Source organism: Pongo abelii, chromosome 19 (assembly GCF_028885655.2).
Source record: "Pongo abelii isolate AG06213 chromosome 19, NHGRI_mPonAbe1-v2.0_pri, whole genome shotgun sequence".
NCBI lineage: Eukaryota > Metazoa > Chordata > Mammalia > Primates > Hominidae > Pongo > Pongo abelii.
In genome coordinates this window covers 57,163,628-57,182,075 of record NC_072004.2, presented here as the reverse complement: position 1 = coordinate 57,182,075, position 18,448 = coordinate 57,163,628, and the positions used below count along the sequence as shown (strand labels likewise).

The window sequence follows — 18,448 nt, the reverse complement described above, 5'->3', positions numbered from 1 at the left end:
AATAAATAAAAATGAAAATAAAAATCTTGCTAAACAAGCAACAACTGAGAACATAGAGGTGTCTTAGATGGGGAGAAAAAGAATATTGGGACAAGGAGGTAGGGGATTCTGTGATGCAAGCAGACACTTGTTCTCAAGTCTGATGTTCTGACAGTCCGTCAGTTTTATTTTTATATACTTTCCTTTTCAAAGAAGTATTATGTTATATATATATATGTACACACATATGTATATGTATGCTCTATAAATTGTCAAGATTTTGTTTTGTGAAATAAAACACACTTTGAAATCTGGTTGGAGGGCTGGTCGCGGAGGCTCACACCTGTAATCCCAGTACTGTGGGAGGCCGAGGCAGGTGGATCATTTGAGGCCAGGAGTTCGAGACCAGCCTGGCAAACATGGTGAAACCCTGTCTCTACTAAAAATACAAAAATATCTGGTGGTGTGCATCTGTAATCCCAGCTACCCAGGAGGCTGATGAAGGAGAATCGCTTGAACCCGGAAGGCAGAGATTGCAGTGAGCTAAGATCATGCCATTGCACTCCAGCCTGGGTGACAGTGGGAAACTCTTGTCTCAAACAAAAAAACAAAAAAACAAAAAAACAAAAAAGAAAAGAAAAAAGAAATCTGGTGGAACAACTCATGTAAGGGAAAAGTAATGTATGTGAACTATACTGCTATTACCACCGAACAATTCTTATAACCAAAATGCCAGTTTCAGAAGATTTGTGACTAGCAGTGCCTTCTCCAGGCTAGAGTGCAGTGGCCCATCACAGCTCACTGCAGCCTTGACCCCCAGGGGTCAAGTGAGCCTCCTGAGTAGCTAGGACTACAGGCACACACTACCATGTCTGGCTAATTTTTGTAATTTTTGTAGAGAGGGAGTTTCACCATGTTGCCCAGGCTGGGCTCAAACTCCTGGGCTCAAGCAATCGACCCATCTCCGCCTCCCAAACAGTTGGGATTAGAGGCATGGAACCACCATGCCCAGGCCACAGAGTCTTTCTTTTTTTTTTTTTTTTTTTTTTGCGACAGAGTCTTACTCTGTCGTCCAGGCTAGAGTGCAGTGGCACCATCTCAGCTCACTGCAACATCTGCCTCCTGGGTTCAAGCGGTTCTCCTGCCTCAGCCTCCTGAATAGCTGGAATTACAAGCACATGCCACCATGCCCGGCTAGTTTTTGTATTTTTAGTAGAGATGGGTTTTTGCCATGTTGGCGAGGCTGGTCTCGAACTCCTGACCTCAAATGATCCACCTGCCTCGACCTCCTAAAGTACTGGGATTACAGGTGTGAGCCACTGTGACCACTCCTCCAACCAGATTTCAAAGTGTGTTTTATTTCACAAAACAAAATGTTGATAATTTACAGGCCCGGCTCAGCTTCCCAAAGTGCTGGGATTATAGGCGTGAGCCACCATGCCCGGCTGCCCAGCCTACAGAGTCTTAAGTGGCTCATGAATCCTTACAAGTTCCAGTTTCAATATTTCACTAAAATTTCATTGCTATTGGCCTAGTTATCAAAATATCTGTTCAAGGGAGTCAGCCTTAGGCAAAAAGATGTCTGTCCTCCACTGCCTTGTAACTCTAAGCAAGTTAAGAAAAATGCTACTGTTATAATCCTCACAGAGGTCCTGCATACCTTAATATCCTTTGAGAAGAGCCTCATTTCTTTGATTAGAAAAAAATGAGGAGCCAGATGCGGTGGCTCACGCCTATAATCCCAGCACTTTGAGAGGCCAAGGTTGCAGCAATGTGTCGAGATTGCGCCATTGCACTCCAGCCTGGGCGACAGTGCGAGAGTCCGTCTCAAAAAAAAAAAAAAAAAAAAAGACAAAAATGAGGAAAGGCTGAGCACGGTGGCTCAGGCCTGTAATCCCAGCAGTTTGGGAGGCTGAGGCGAGTGGATCACTTGAGGTCAGGAGTTCAAGACCAGCCTGGGCAACATAGCGAAACCCCATCTCTACTAAAGATACAAAAATTAGCCGGGCATGGTGGCACGTGTCTGTAATCCCAGCTACTTGGGAGGCTGAGGCAGGAGAATTGCTTGAACTTGGGAGGCGGAGGTTGCAGTGAGCTGAGATCACACCACTGCACTCCAGCCTGAATGACAAAGCAAGACTCCATCTCAAAAAAAAAAAAAAAAAAAGAGGAAATATATGTTTGTTAAATACTAACATAAGTAAACATAAAAAATCTTTATAAACTGAATCTAGTAGATTATTAAGAGACACAATTGGCTAGGCACGGTGGTTTACGCCTGTAATCCCAGCACTTTGGGAGGCTGAGGCAGGCGGATAACCTGAGGTCAGGAGGTCGAGACCAGCCTGGTCAACATGGTGAAACCCTGTCTCTACTAAAAATACAAAAATTAGCCAGGCATAGTGGCTCACGCCTGTAATCCCAGCTACTTGGGAGGCTGAGGCAGGAGAATTGCTTGAACCTGGAAGGCGGAGGCTGCAGTGAGCTGAGATTGCGCCACTGCACTCCAGCCTGGGCGACAGAGCAAGACTCTGGCTCAAAAAAAAAAAAAAAAGAAAGAAAAAAAAGAGAGAGACTTGGTCAGGTGGAGTGGTTCCCGCCTGTAATCCCAGCACTTTGGGAGGCTGAGGCGGGCGGATCACAAGGTCAAGAGATTGAGACTATCCTGGCCTGTTTATGGTGAAACCCCATCTCTACTAAAAATACAAAAATTAGCTGGGCGTGGTGGCACATCCCTGTCATCCCAGCTACTCGGGAGGCTGAGGCAGGAGAACTGCTTGAACCTGGGAGGTGGAGGTTGCAGTGAGCCGAGATGGTGCCACTGCACTCCAGCCTGGCGACAGAGCGATAGGACCTACATATATAAAAGTATACGATAAAGGAAACATTTCATATAGATGGGGAAGGAACTGATTATTTCAAAGACTGCTCAGAAAATTAGGTCACAACTGGAAAGAAAAAAAAATGCTTCCGCCTGGCACGGTGGCTCACGTGAGCCTATAATCCCAACACTTTGGGAGGCCTTGGCGGGTGGATCACCTGAGGTCAGGAGCGTGAGACCAGCCTGACCAATATGATGAAACCCCGTCTCTACTAAAAATACAAAAATTAGCGAGGCATGGTGGTGGGTGCCTGTAATCCCAGCTATCTGGGAGACTGATACAGGAGAATCGCTTGAACACGGGAGGCAGAGGTTGCAGTGAGCTGAGATCACACCATTGCACTCTAGCCTGGGCAACAAGAGCGAAACTCCATCTCAAAAAAAAAAAAAAAAAATTGCTTCCATATTAGCCGGGCATGGTGACACGTGCCTGGAATCCCAGCTACTCTGGAGGCTGAGGCAGGAGAATCACTTGAACCAGGGAGGCAGTGGTGGCAGTGAGCAGAGATCGTGCCACTGCACTCCAGCCTGGGCGACAGAGTGAGACCCTGTCTCAAATAAATAAATAAATAAATAAATAAATAAATAAATAAAAAGCTTCCTTCCTCCTACCATTTATTTTTTAAAAACTCATATAGATTAAAAGGGGAGCAGAGGTGGCCAGATCACCTGAGGTCAGGAGTTCGAGATCAGCCTGGCCAATATAGCGAAACCCTGTCTCCACTAAAAAATACAAAAATTAGCTGGGCATGGTGTCTCACACCTGTAATCTCAGCTACTCAAGAGGCTGTGGCATGAGAATTGCTTGAACCCTTAAGACAGAGGTTGCAGCAAGCAGAAATCATGCCTAGGTGACAGAGCAAAACTCAGTCGCAAAAAAAACATATAAATTAAAATATTCAAATGTTGAAGGAATGGGTGGTTAGAAAATAAAATTAAAAATTAAAAAAGATTCAAATGTAGATCTAAACCACATGTAGAAATAATATGAATGAAAAATCCATTTATAATTTTGTATAGACCTTCTAAACATGTTACCAAAGTCAGAATACAAAAATTGAATACATTAGATTTGGCCTAGTTTTGAAGGACCTGTTTTGAAGCACTTTGGGAGGCCGAGGTGGGTGGATTACTTGAGGTTAGGAGTTCAAGACCAGACTAGCCAACACGGCGAAACCATGTCTCTACTAAAAATACAAAAATTAGCCAGGCGTGTTAGTGGGCACCTGTAATCTCAGCTACTTGGGAGGCTGAGGCAGGAGAATCACTTGAACCTGGGAGGCGGAGGTTGCAGTGAGCCGAGATCACACCACTGCACTCCAGCCTGGGCAGCAGAGCAAGACTTGGTGTCAAAAAAAAAAAGAATGTCAGATTTGACAGATAAATAGTAGTTAATTAGGTGAAGGAGGGAGAGGTAATATTATAGACATATGCAAACACTGCTGAGGGATGAGGCCTAACACACACAAGGAACTAAGAAAAGGCCAAAGTAGCAGGAGTATAGGAAGCAAATGGAAGCGAGGAAAAGGAAGAAGCTAAAGAGGAAAAACAGGGGCCAAAACATACAAGGCTTTTTTTAAGCCTTATTAGGAAATTTGGTCTTCATCCTAAGAGCAAAATAAGGCGAGGTGCGGTGCCTCATGCCTGTAATCCCAGCACTTTGGGAGGCTGAGGTGGGTGGATCACCTGAGGTCAGGAGTTCGAGATCAGCCTGGCCAACATGGTGAAACACCGTCTCTACAAAAAAAATACAAAAATTAGCTGGGTGTGGTGGTGTGCACCTGTAATCCCAGCTACTCAGGAGGATGAGGCAGGACAATCGCTTGAACCTGGGAGGTGGAGGTTGCAGTGAGCCGAGATCACACCACTGCACTCCAGCCTGGGTGACAAGGCGAGACTCTGTCTCAAAAAAAAAAAAAAAAAAAAAAAAAAAAAAAAAAAAAAAAAAAAGAGCAAAATAAGGAGTGACATAACTGAAATGTACTGTAAAAAGATCATGCCAGGAGGACCATGGTGGCTCACACCTGTAATCCCAGAACTTTGGGAGGCCGAGGAGTCCTTGTGACCAGGAGCTCAAAACCAGTCTGGGCAACACCTTGTCTTTACAAAAAATTTTAAAAATTAGCTAGGCACAGTGGCATGTGCCTGTTAGTCTCAGCTTCTTAGGAGGCAAAGGCAGAAGGATCTCTTCTTGAGCCCAGGAGTTCAAGGTTGCAATGAGATATGATCATGCAGAGTGAAAGGGAAGGAGATGTCAAGGATGATTCTAGGTTTATGGCTTATGCAAATGGAAGGATTGATATGTGGTTCATGGAGGCAGGAAATGCAGGAAGAGGGCAAGGTTTTGGGAGTGGGGTGAAGATAATGAGTTAGGCTGAGTTGGAGGAGACTTTGAATTGTCCAGTAGGCAATTAGATATTTGCATCTGGAGGGCAGAGGGTCAATGCTAGAAATACAAATTTGAGAGTCACTGCCATGCCCAGGTTATGGAGGATGTGCTTGCAAAGGAAACAGAAAAGCCAAATATGTAGAAAGGAAATCAGAAGTGTGGCATTACAAAAGCCAAGTAAGAGAATGTTTCAAGGAATCTGTGGACAACAAATACATATTGGGCTTCTATTATGTATAAGGTCTTGTAAAATAGATACTGCTACTATATATGTCTGAGGCCTTAAAGAAGCTTTATCATAACCACCTCTAAAGCTACGCCTTGATTCAGAGTTGTTTTTTTTTTTTCCTCAGTCTGAACAACATTGACTTCTTTCTCCTATTCCCAAATCCACTTGAACATGAAAGGTCACCTTTTTTTTTTTTTTTTGAGATGCAGTCTCGCTCAATCACCCACCCTAGAGTGCAGGGGTGGGATCTCAGCTCACAGCAACCTCCATCTCTGGGGTTCAAGAGATTCTCCTGCCTCAGCCTCCCGAGTAGCTGGGATTACAGACGCCCACCACCACACCTGTAGGGAGCTGAAGGCCCGTGGGATGTGACCAACTCAGCATTCTACTGGAGGCTCTATGATCAAACACCAAACTGTTAATCATGAATGCAGGATGTGAGCAAACTCACAACTGCGCCTGCCGACAGAAGATTTGCTGGAGGCAATCACTCCCTGGTGCTGAGGTTATCTACTGCGACATCTAGAGAATGCGGTCTTGCAAGCCTACTCTGGACTGAGCAGCTGAACCCTTCTCCCACCTCCCTTCTCACTATCTGTTTTACCTAATAAATACAGAGGGCTGTGTAAAGCTCAGGGCCTTTGTCCACTAGAGGCAAGGTACCCCCGACCCCTTCTTCCAAATATACTCTTTTGTCTCTTGTCTTTTATTCCCGCGTTTGCCCTCCTTTGTTCAGCCCATAGGTCTGTGTGGGTTACATAGTGGTGCCCTGATCAGCGACAGAATTGGGTGCTCTACACACACCTGCCTAAGTTTTGTATTTTTAGTAGAGACAGGGTTTCACCATGTTGGCCAGGCTGGTCTCGAACTCCTCACCTCAAGTGATCCACCCACCTAAGCCTCCCAAAATGCTGGGATTACAGGCGTGAGCCACTGCACCCCGCCGTGGTCACCATTTTTTAAAGTTCTATGTTCTTAGGCTAAAAAAAAAAATAAACTTCTCCCCAGCTATAACAAAAGTTTCATATTATTCCTCTCCTACATCTCCAGAAACAGCCCAGTCAACCTGAAAATGTCTCGTTATTGGAATACTCTGACAGGTTAACTATAGACATTAACAGCAATAGGTCCTTCCTACCCTTAGAATTACATCAAGATAGCTACACAAGTCAGAAATGCAACATGTCAGAAATACTCAATAAAGATCCTGATAGATTATAAGCTCCATGAGGGCAGAGAATCTGTCTTGTTTACCCTGTCATCTGGCACATAACTAGCATTTAATAAATATTTAATCTTGTTTTAGTGATCCAATCTTCAGAGTGCTAATCCTGAATGGAGACCCCAGTCATAGGATTACTGTGGATCAAGTCAAAGAAAATAAAATATATAAAAGTACTCTACTTCGGCACTTTTACAATTGTAGACGTTTTTTGTTTTGTTTTGTTTTTGAGACTGAGTTTTCCTCTTGTCACCCAGGCTGGAGTACAGTGTCGTAATATAGGCTCACTGCAATCTCTGCCTCCCATGTTCCAGCAATTCTCCTGCCTCAGCCTTCCGAATAGCTGGGAGTACAGGCACCCTCCACCACCCCCCATTAATTTTGTATTTTTAGTAGAGACGGGGTTTTACCACATCGCCCAGGCTGGTCTTGAACTCCTGACCTCAAGTGATCTGCCAGCCTCAGCCTCCTAAAGTGATGGGATTAAAGGTGTGAGCCACTGTGTCTGGCCTAATTGTAAACATTTTTAAAAAACGTCTCAGCATTAGCATTCTTCTGAGCTACGTATTCTATAAGGATTTATTCCAACTGAATATGCGCATTAGACTGCTGTAAAAACTGAGAAACAGACTCATATTTATTATGTACCTTTTTTTGTGATAAGTACTGTATATGTGTTAATTTAATCTTGACCAAAACCCCAGGAGATATTATCTTTTACTTGCAGGTGAGGAGACTGAGTAACTTGCTGAAGGTCACATAGTTGGTAACTTCCAGACATGTGATACAAATCCAAATCTGTATGACTCCCCAGCCCATGCTGGTTTGCCCATAGCAATGTCTCTCAAATTTTTTCATGAAGTAACCTCAAGTTGCAAGAAAAACCAAAACATATTCCCAGGGGGGTTTAGGAGATTACTGAAGTATCCAGTTTAAGCCTGATATGTCTCTGACCTCATACTTTTCTCTTAAATTTTATTTTTATATTTGCATTTTACCCCCACATTTTGTTTTTATTTATATATACATATTTTTTATTTTTATTTATTTATTTTGAGATGGAGTCTCGCTCTGTCACAGAGGCTGGAGTGCAGTGGCGTGATCTTGGCTCACTGCAAGCTCTGCCTCCCGAGTTCACACCATTCTCCTACCTCAGCTTCCCGAGTAGCTGGGACCACAGGTGCCTGCCACCACACCCGGCTAATTTTTTGTATTTTTAGTAGAGATGGGGTTTCACTGTGTTAGCCAGGATAGTCTATCTCCTGATCTTGTGATCCGCCCACCTCGGCCTCCTAAAGTGCTGTGATTACAGGCGTGAGCCACCACGCCCAGCGAATTTATTTATTTTTAGAGGGAGTCTCTCTCTGTTTCCAGGCTGGAGTGCAATGGCCCGATCTCACTCACTGCAACCTCCGCCTCCCGGGTTCAAGCTATTCTCCTGCCTCAGCCTCCTAAGTAGCTGAGACTATAGGCACACATCAACGTGCCCAGCTAATTTTTGTGTTTTTAGTAGAGACAGGGTTTCACCATGTTGGCCAGGATGGTCTTGATCTCTTGACCTCATGATCCACCCACCTCGGCCTCCCAAAGTGCTAGGATTACAGGAGTGAGCCACTGTGCCCGGCCTACCCAATGTTTTATTAAAGTTTATTTTTTCAAAATTTTTAATGATTTATCCACACTACACAGATGTAATGTTTGCTTAATATAAACCATTTCAAATGACTTAGGTAAATCATTTAACTCTTCCCTCCCTGAAAGATTTTTTTTGAGAAAAGTGATTACACAAGAAGGTGCACCTTCCATATTTTCCCATAGCTTTGTTTAGTTCCTAGTGCGTGGCTTCAAAAACCTGGATCCCAGTTTGAAAGCATGACTACAGAGCAAATTGCATTAAAGACATCTTAAGAATGATGATGAAAATAATTATTATAGTCAAGGGCCAAAAGATTTTTTTTTTTTTTCTGAGACGGAGTCTCGCTCTGTCGCCCAGGCTGAGTGCGGTGGCGTCATCTAGGCTCACTGCAAGCTCCGCCTCCTGGGTTCATGCCATTCTTCTGCCTCAGCCTCCCAAGTAGCTGGGACTACAGGCACCCGCCACCACACCCGGCTAATTTTTTGTATTTTTAGTAGAGACGGGGTTTCACCATGTTAGCCAGGATGGTCTCGATCTCCTGACCTTGTGATCTGCAGAAGTTATTAATAGCACTTAAATTATACAGCTATAGAGCACTTAAATTATACAGCTATAGACAGAGTTGAGTGGGTTTTTTTTTTTTTATTTTGTTTTGTTTTTGAGATGGAGTCTCGCTCTGTCGCCCAGATTGGAGTGGAGTTACTCAATCTCAGCTCACTGCAACCTCGACCTCCCGGGCTCAATCGGTTCTCCCACCTCAGCCTCCCAAGTAGCTGGGACTAGAGGCATGTACCACCATGCTGGCTAATTTTTGTATTTTTTGTAGGGATGGGGTTTTGCCCTGTTGCCCAGGCTGGTCTCAAACTCCTGAGATCAAGCGATCTTGCCCTCCTCAGCCTCCCAAAGTGCTTGGATTCCAGGCTTAAGCCACTGTGCCAGGCCAAAGTAGTTTTGAACTTTCCACTGTCAATGAAAGAAATTCTAAACACGACCGATTCCACTGAGTTTGACCAAACTAACTGAAGACTTACTGTTGAATGTGGTAATACCATGTTTTTTCTTCACCCAAGAATCTGGGTGCTTTATAAGCATAAGCATGAATTCTCCCTGAGGATAGTATTTATGCGTCCACTGAGTGCTCAAATATAGACCATATTAGAAGTTAAGCAATGGGTTGAGTGGCCAACCACATTTTGGCCAGTCCTACAAGACTTTCTCTGACCTACCAAATGGGATATAAATGCTTCTCGTATTCTCCCCACCAGTAGGGACTCAAAATCTTAATAGTTCGGGGTAGTAAAAAAGATGCTAGGTTTGAATCTTGGCTTTAAGAAAACTGTGCTGAGGTGTTTTGTTTGTTTGTTTGAGACAGGGTTTCACTCTGCCACCCAGGCTGGAGTGCAGTGGTATGATCATAGCTCACTCCCAGGCTGAAGGGATCCTCCCACCACAGACTTCTGAGTAGCTGGGACGACCGGTGCATGCCACCATGCCCGGCTAATTTTTTGTACTTTTGGTACAGACAGTGTTTCGCCATGTTGTCGAGGCTGGTCTCAAACTCATGAGCTCAAAGAGATCCACCTGCCTCGACCTCCCAAAGTGCTGGGATTATAGGCATGAGCCACTGCGCCCGGTCAGCTTTTTTTCTTTTATCAGAATTGATATTAAACTATATGCTGAGCTTCCATGTCCTTATCTTCCTTTTGGCATGGCTATGGCCATTTGAAATGTGTGGGATTTGCTAAAGTGCTCAACATACGTTGTTTCCTTTTTTAGATCTAAGTATGTAGAGGGCTCTGATGTGCAATATTTAGAAAGTTCCTCTAAGCTGGGAAGAAAAGTCAAGACTAAGAATCATCGCCAACAGGGCCGGCGCGGTGGCTCACGCCTGTACTCCCAGCATTTCGGGACACTGAGGAAGGCGGATCACGAGGTCAGGAGTTCGAGACCAGCCTGGCCAATATGGTGAAACCCCTTCTCTAATAATAATACAAAAATTAGCCGGGCATGGTGGCGTGCGCCAGTAATCCCAGGTACTCGAGAGGCTGAGGCAGGAGACTCACTTGAACCCGGGAGGCGAAGGTTGCAGTGAGCCGAGATCGTGCCACTGCACTCCATCATGGGCAACACATGAGACTCCGTCTCAAAAAAAAAAAAAAAAAAAAAAAAAAATCGCCAATAGGTAGGGAATAAGTTACCCCCTGCTAAATAAGGTACACTCACCTAGGCAAGGAAGGAACTCATAAACCACTTTCTAAACTGCTTGCCTTCCTCCCCGATGTTCTGTAATTTAGAGGCGGTCACTACCACTGCTTGAACGCCCCTTCCCAACTCTGTACCACAAAAGGAGCTCTTGTGTAGCCCAGCCCCTCCCTCTCAGGACCCCAGGAGCCCAGACCCACTAATGGGGACATTAGTTGCTTACTTTTCCAGCTACTGCTTAAACTAGGCAGGCCATGAAGAAATAACGGTCTCAGTAACCTCCATGCTCGAGATTCGACTCCCGGGAAGACGTGGGTGGGTGCGCGGAATGGGGACTGATCCCTCTCAGCGGCCGTTGGGGGCTGGCCCACAATCCCTCGCGAGGGCGGGAAAAGCAATGTGGAGGGGGGGGTCAGAAAGGGGGGGGGTCAGAAAAGGGGGACGGTCAGCGGGAAGAGCCAAGAGACTGCAACTCTACAAAGAGCACGCAGATTAATCCTACTGATTGTTCCCTGAGCTTTTCACACCAAAATAATGGTAACTGGCTAGTGTGTGCTCGTTACGCTCACTACTCCCACTCGAGATAATTCCTATTAATGACTCTGAGGCTTCACCTAACAGGCCACGGTGGAGGCAAGGAAATGTGGCGTGGAGAACCCACTGAGCCTGGCTCTCCATCCTATGGTCTCCGTCCATCGTTTTATAGTCAGTGTGTACATTTGATGGGGAATCTCTAAATGGGATTTTGGGGAATCATAACGGAATGGTGCATAAGTGTGAAAATTTACAAGCCTGCGCAAAGCTGCAAGGCCCGAAGCCGCGTGCGGCCAGGCCGCAGAGCCGGCCCCTTCCGTTTTACGTCTGTCGTCACGCCGCACGCCCCGGCGAGGGCGTGCGGAGTTTGGCTGCCCCGGGGGTTAGCAGCTGAGCCTGCGCGAGTGCGCGGGAAGACGTTCCGCTTTGAAATGCAGCGGGATTTGGTGAGTTTCCCGCTGTCTCCAGCGGTGCGGGTGAAGCTGGTGTCTGCGGGGTTCCAGACTGCTGAGGAACTCCTAGAGGTGAAACCCTCCGAGCTTAGCAAAGGTAAAGACTCCTGATGGCAAGCTGAGGCACACCGGCCGCCGTCAGCGCCGCCGCAGTCTTCGTTCTCTTGCCTCGGGCTTCAGCCCAGTCTCCGTTAGATTCTGCTTCCTCCCATGTCCGTGTTTACAGCGTGAAACAGCTCCTCGACTCCACTTACAAGTTGTCTAAATGGTTAGGAGAACTGTGGTCGTGAAAACATTTACTAATTGCTTTTCCTCTGGCAATGCCTGCTGAATGCTTTGAGGATTGTCTCATTTAACCCTCAACTCGCTTACGTAGATTATTATATTCAGTATATGGACGAGAAAACTGATATCTTGGGGAGCTTAGGTAACTTTTCATGCTAACTGGGTTAGGAAATACTGGAGTCAGAATTGGTTGTCTAATTTTTGCTGTTCCAAGATCCAAGGGGTAAGGGTTAAATTTCAGAAATGCAGGATTTTGTGTAGGACTAGAGACACTAAGAATGAGAAAGGGAGTAGAATCCCCGGAATCTTGAGGAAGCAGTAGAAAGAATATTCTCCTCTTACGTAATTCGCTGAAACACCCAAAACCTCATATTCCAGAGCACTGCAGATGGGAACCACTGCATCCTGAGATATACAAATATGAAGCTGGCGGTGGTCGCTTGTTGTGCACATTACTCTATGACATGTCCGGACCTGTACTATTCACTGAAGAAGATGGAACAGAATTTTAAGTTACTGCCCTTAATGATGGAAAATACGGAGGCTTCATTTCGCCTCTAAAGAATAAGTCTCGTGGACCCAACCTTAACTGTTTTTAAGTCATACCGCGCGCAGACTGTGTCCCCCAAAATTTGATGGGCTCTTTTTTCTTCAACAAGTTGGTTTTTCAAAGAAGAAATGTGAGACCCTGAATAATAATGATCACTAACAACTATTGACTATTTTAGATGGCCTTGATATTCTACCAAGCTTTTTACATGTATCGTCTCATTCCCATTTTATAGAAGAAAAAAATCTGAGCAAAAAAGAAAAAGTGAAGTAACTTGCCCAAAGTCACGCAGTAAGTGGTGCCAGGATTTACAGACCCAGGCAATCTAATTCCAGCATTCAGGCTCTTGATAGGATTTTCATTTCCTAAATACTGTCATCACCATTGTCTTTTATTAGCCCCATATTTATGGCTCATATTCTTATCAGATCAAGCACTGATATTTCAAACTGATAAGTGATGTCATCCTCACCATTATTTCTTCACCAGCTTGTTTTGTAATTGCCATTTTCTTTTCTCAGGCCATACTGTCAGATGGGTGAAATTGTGTAGTCGAGGAAGCATAAATGTATTCTTTAAAATGCTTGTGCCTTGAATAATTGTTCTCATTAGTTTAGAGTGATATATGAATTTTTTACATCAGTTATTTCCATGAAAAGTTTTTATTATAAATAATACATGCATGTGTGCTTCTTAAAGTTGTACCTTGTTTTAGGCAGTTAAAACATCTATTTTCATTCTCATCTGAAAAATAATTTGTATACCTTATGAGAGCGAGATAACTATGGCTTCATAAGACCAAAAGGGATAGTAAAAATATGTTAATAGTGAGTACATTTTTATTTCTGCTTCTTGAGACACTTGTAGGTACTCAGAAATGCTTTAGTTGAATTGTTTCTGAGGTAATAGGTAATTCTTTATGTGATGACTAAGAAAACAAATACCTTTATTAAGCTGAATTTTTTTTTTTTTTTTGAGACGGAGTCTCACACTGTCATCCAGGCTGGAGTGCAGTGGCGCGATCTCTGCTCGCTGTAACCTCCACCTCCCGGGTTCAAGTGATTGTCCTGCCTCGGCCTCCCAAGTAGCTGGAATTACAATGCGTGCCACCATGCCCGGCTAATTTTTGTATTTTTAGTAGAGACGGGGTTTCACCATGTTGGCCAGGCTGGTCTTGAACTCCGGACCTCAGGTGATCTGGCTGCCTCAGCCTCCCAAAGTACTGGGATTTTAGGCATGAGCCACTGTGTCTGGCCAAACTGAAAAATTAAATGGTTGATAGAATGTTGCATTTTTATGTTTCTCCACTCCTAGCATCACTCTTGTCTAAAAATTAATAAAGACAATACATTATCATGTTACACTTTTAAATCTCTAAAATTAGGGTTCTTTTTTTCTTATTTTACTTTCAGAAGTTGGGATATCTAAAGCAGAAGCCTTAGAAACTCTGCAAATTATCAGAAGAGAATGTCTCACAAATAAGCCAAGATATGCTGGTACATCTGAGTCAGGCAAGAAGTGTACAGCACTGGAACTTCTTGAGCAGGAGCATACCCAGGGCTTCATAATCACCTTCTGTTCAGCACTAGATGATATTCTTGGGGGTGGAGTGCCCTTAATGAAAACAACAGAAATTTGTGGTGCACCAGGTGTTGGAAAAACACAATTATGGTAAAATAATGTGTTCTCCTTTTAAGGGTGGGTTTAATAACATATTATGAAAGTAGTGTTTTGTACTGTCGGTTTACAGTCAGGAAACCAAATAAGATATATAAGTGCTCTTAATTTTAAGTGTGTATGTGCATTAAACAAAAATTAGCTTACTATTTGTGTTACTTCATCATCCCTTCTTGATAAATTTATGCAATTATTCTGATGTGAAATAGTGTTTCTTTTGCAAATTGTAGTGCAGTCATAAGGTTAAACAGGAAGTTTCTGCTTTATTCATTCCTGAGACTATATTTGAAAGTCAGATGTTTGAAAGTAGATTTATGGCTAGGGGTAGTGGCTCATGCCTATAATCCCAGCACTTTGGGAGACCAAGGCAGGAGGATCGCTTGAGCCCAGGAGTTTGAGGCCTGTCTGGGCAACATAGTGAGACCTCGTCTCTACTAAAAATGGAAAATTAGCTGGGTGTGATGGCACATGCCTGTGGTCCTAGCTACTTGGGAGGCTGAGGCAGGAGGATCGCTTGAGCCGGGGAGGTCGAAACTGCAGTGAGCCTTGATCACATCACTGTCTGGGCAGCAGAGTGAGACCATATCTCAAAAAAAAAAAAAAAGAGGCCAGGGATGGTGGCTCATGCCTGTAATCCCAGCACTTTGGGAGGCTGAGGCAGGTGGATCACCTGAGATCAGGAGTTCGAGACCAGCCTGGTCAACATGGCAAAACCCCATCTCTACTAAAAATAAAAAAATGAACCAGGCATAGTGGTGCACGCCTATAGTCTCAGCTCCTCGGGAGGCTGAGGCAGGAGAATCGCTTGAACCTGGGAGGTGGAGGTTGCAGTGAGCCGAGATCATGCCACTGCACTCCAGCTTGGGTGACAGAGCAAGACTCTGTCTCAAAAGAAAAAAAAAAAGGTAGATTTATGTATAATAAGGGGCTCCATTTTGAAAGGCCTGGAAATGATTAAAATATTCTTAATCGGCCGGGTGCGGTGGCTCACGCCTGTAATCCCAGCACTTTGGGAGGCCAAGGCGGGCGGATCACGAGGTCGGGAGATCGAGACCATCCTGGCTAACACGGTGAAACCCCGTTTCTACTAAAAAATACAAAGAATTAGCCGGGCATAGTGGTGGGCGCCTGTAGTCCTAGCTACTCGGGCGGCTGAGGCAGGAGAATGGTGTAAACCCGGGAGGCGGAGCTTGCAGTGAGCCTGGATCGCATCACTGCACTCCAGCCTGGGCGACAGAGCGAGACTCCGTCTCAAAAAATAAATAAAATAAAATAAAATATCCTTAATCTTGGTTTTATAGGCATGCCCTCCCCGAATCCAGTTGATTTACATATGGTCGATTGGTTCACATTGTATCTGGAGTCATGAAGAGTTAGACATTTCTGTTGCCTTGGGGAGTATATGTACATTTATAAAACTTTAGTGATACCTAACTTGTCGTACTGCCTTAGATCATCATCATGATTTGGTTATTTGTCATCTTTCTGTTGACAGTATGCAGTTGGCAGTAGATGTGCAGATACCAGAATGTTTTGGAGGAGTGGCAGGTGAAGCAGTTTTTATCGATACAGAGGGAAGTTTTATGGTTGATAGAGTGGTAGACCTTGCTACTGCCTGCATTCAGCACCTTCAGCTTATAGCAGAAAAACACAAGGGAGAGGGTAAGTTAGCAAATGAGCCTCTTTTTTTCTGTATTAATAAAAGTAATTTGCATTTGTGCCCATCTGAGACCTCAGCAACACTCCATTTGGAATGTGAAGCCTAATGACTGGACAGTTAACTAGTGTTAAACTCTTTTACTACTGTTACAAAATGAGAAATGCCACAGCCTGGACTGGCTTTTTTTTCTTCCCGTTTTATGGCCCTCACTTCTTCCTGTAGGAGATTTGGGACAAAACCTATGTATGTATTTCAGTCATCTTACTCCATCTTACCAGGTGTAAGTTAACGGTGTTGGACACCTTAATATAAGCAACTGTTGTTAAATGCTTTCCAATGTGTGAGGACTTCCGTATTGGTTTTCCAAAAACCAAAGGTAGCTTTGAAAACCACGTCTGAAGCCGGATGCAGTGCTCATGCCGATAATCCCAGCCCTTTGGGAGGCCGAGGCGGTGGATCACCTGAGGTCAAGAATTCAAGACCAGCCTGGTCAACATGATGAAACCCTGTCTGTACTAAAAATACCAAAATTAGCCAGGTGTGGTGGCACATGCCTGTAATCTCAGCTACTGAGGAGGCTGAGGCAGGGGAATCACTTGAACTCAGGAGGTGGAGATTGCAGTGAGCCCAGATTACGCCACTGCATCCAGCTTAGGCAACAGAGTGAGACTACTCTGTCTCTTAAAAAAAAAAAAAAAGAAAAAGAAAACCACGTCTGAAATGTTTGGATTGTTAAGCAGATTGACTTGGGGGCTTAGATTATATAGCTGATTTCATAACTGCACTAATTGTTAAAAGTGTTTGGGAGGTGTTTTTTTGGTGCTTGTTATGTGAAAATGAAGTGACTGTAAAACTATTTTTTTTGAGACGAAGTTTTGCTTTTGCTGCCCAGGCTGGAGTGCAGTGGCGCAATCTCGGCTCACTGCAACTTCCACCTCCCAGGTTCAAGGAATTCTCCTGCCTCAGCCTCCCGAGTAGCTGGAATTACAGGCGTGTGCCACCACGCCCGGCTAATTTTGTATTTTTAGTACAGACAGGGTTTCTCCATGTTGATCAGGCTGGTCTCAAACTCTTGACCTCAGGTGATCCTCCCGCCTCAGCTTCCCAAAGTGCTGGGATTACGGGCGTGAGCCACCATGCCTGGCCAGTTTTTTTTTCTTTTTTGAGACAGAGTCTTGCTCTGTGGCCCAGGCTAGAGTACAGTGGCGTGATCTCAGCTCACTGCAGTCTCCGCCTCCCAGGTTCAAGCAATTCTCCTGCCTTAGCCTCCTGAGTAGCTGGGATTATAGGCATGTGTCACCATGCCCAGCTAATTTTTTTTTTTTTTTTTTTTTTTTTTGAGACAGAGTCTCGCTCTGTCGCCCAGGCTAGAGTGTAATGGTGCAATCTCGGCTCACTGCAAGCTCCGCCTCCTGGGTTCACGCCATTCTCCTGCCTCAGCCTCCCAAGTAGCTGGGACTACAGGCGCCCGCCACCATGCCTGGCTAATTTTTTTTGTATTTATAGTAGAGACAGGGTTTCACCATGTTAGCCAGGATGGTCTCGATCTCCTGACCTCATGATCTGCCTGCCTCGGCCTCCCAAAGTGCTGGGATTACAGGCATGAGCCACCACACCCGGCCACACCCAGCTAATTTTTGTATTTTTTGTAGAGAGGGGGGTTTCACCGTGTAGGCAAGTCAGGTCTTGAACTCCTGACCTCAGGTGATCTGCCCACCTCGGCCTCCCAAACTGCTGGGATTATAGGCGTGAGCCACCACGCCCAGCCTTAAACAATTTTTTTAAAGATAATTTATAGGCCAGGTGCAGTGTCTCATTCCTGTAAACCCAGCACTTTGGGAGGCCGAGGCAGGCGGATCACCTGAAGTCAGGAGCCATGGTGAAACCCCGTCTCTACTAAAAATACAAAAAATTAGCCGAGCGTGGTGGCAGGTACCTGTAATCCCAGCTACTCAGGAGGCTGAGGCAGGAGAATCGCTTGAGCCCAGGAGGCGGAGGTTGCAGTGAGCCGAGATCGTGCCACTGCACTCCATTCTGGGCGACAAAAGTGAAACTCCTTCTCAAAAAAAAAAAAAAGAAAGGAAATTTATGTTCAAGTTCTTATCCTTTCAATTACTTATAAATTAAACGGCTTATGGATTGACTGTTTTCTTATTTATTTATTTATTTTGAGATGGAGTTGTGCTCTGTCACCCAGGCTGGAGTACAGTGGCGCGATCTCGGCTCACTGCAACCTCTGCCTGCTAGGTTCAAGCAATTCTCCTGCCTCAGCCTCCTGAGTAGCTAGGACTACGGGCGTGCGCCACAATGCCCGACTAATTTTTTGTTTTTTTAGTAGAGACGGAGTTTCACTATGCTGGCCAGGCTGGTCTCGAACTCGTGACCTCGTGATCTGCCCACCTCAGCCTCCCAAAGTGCTGGTATTACAGGCATGAGCTACAACGCCCAGCCTATTGTTTTCTTTTTCTTTGTTTTGTTAATTTTTTGGATGTGCGGTCTTTATTCTTTCCTCTAGAAGTTTTAAAAAAAATGCTTTTCATAAGATTTCCTTTAAATGAGTATATTTCCTTTAAATGAGTGTAGTTAGCTGGATTTTTTTTTTTTCATGGAGGTACTAAGTGTCCCATTTCGCTGATGACCAGCATGCTTACTGAAAGCCCTTTGGACCCTAGCAGAATATGCCACCCTAAAATATGCCACTTTGGCATAAGGATTATTTTGAGCTGAAGGCAATTGAGAAGAAACAGATAAA

At 44.7% G+C, this 18,448-nt stretch overlaps 2 protein-coding genes across 2 annotated transcripts in view; one reads left to right on the top strand and one right to left on the bottom strand.

Annotated features, from left to right (window-relative positions):
• Window positions 1-10,912, bottom strand: part of IGBP1C (IGBP1 family member C) — a 31,713-nt gene extending 20,801 nt beyond the window's left edge. Inside the window, exon 1 of the mRNA XM_054537036.2 lies at window positions 10,762-10,912. The gene's annotated coding sequence lies outside the window, so the exon portion shown is untranslated. The remainder of the gene's footprint in view (window positions 1-10,761) is intronic.
• Window positions 10,913-11,420: 508 nt separating this feature from the next.
• RAD51C (RAD51 paralog C) overlaps window positions 11,421-18,448 on the top strand; it is a 43,151-nt gene continuing 36,123 nt past the window's right edge. Inside the window, exons 1-3 of the mRNA XM_054537033.2 lie at window positions 11,421-11,621; window positions 13,772-14,030; window positions 15,532-15,698. Coding sequence (XP_054393008.1) covers window positions 11,504-11,621; window positions 13,772-14,030; window positions 15,532-15,698 — 544 coding nt within the window. The 5' untranslated portion in view covers window positions 11,421-11,503. The remainder of the gene's footprint in view (window positions 11,622-13,771; window positions 14,031-15,531; window positions 15,699-18,448) is intronic.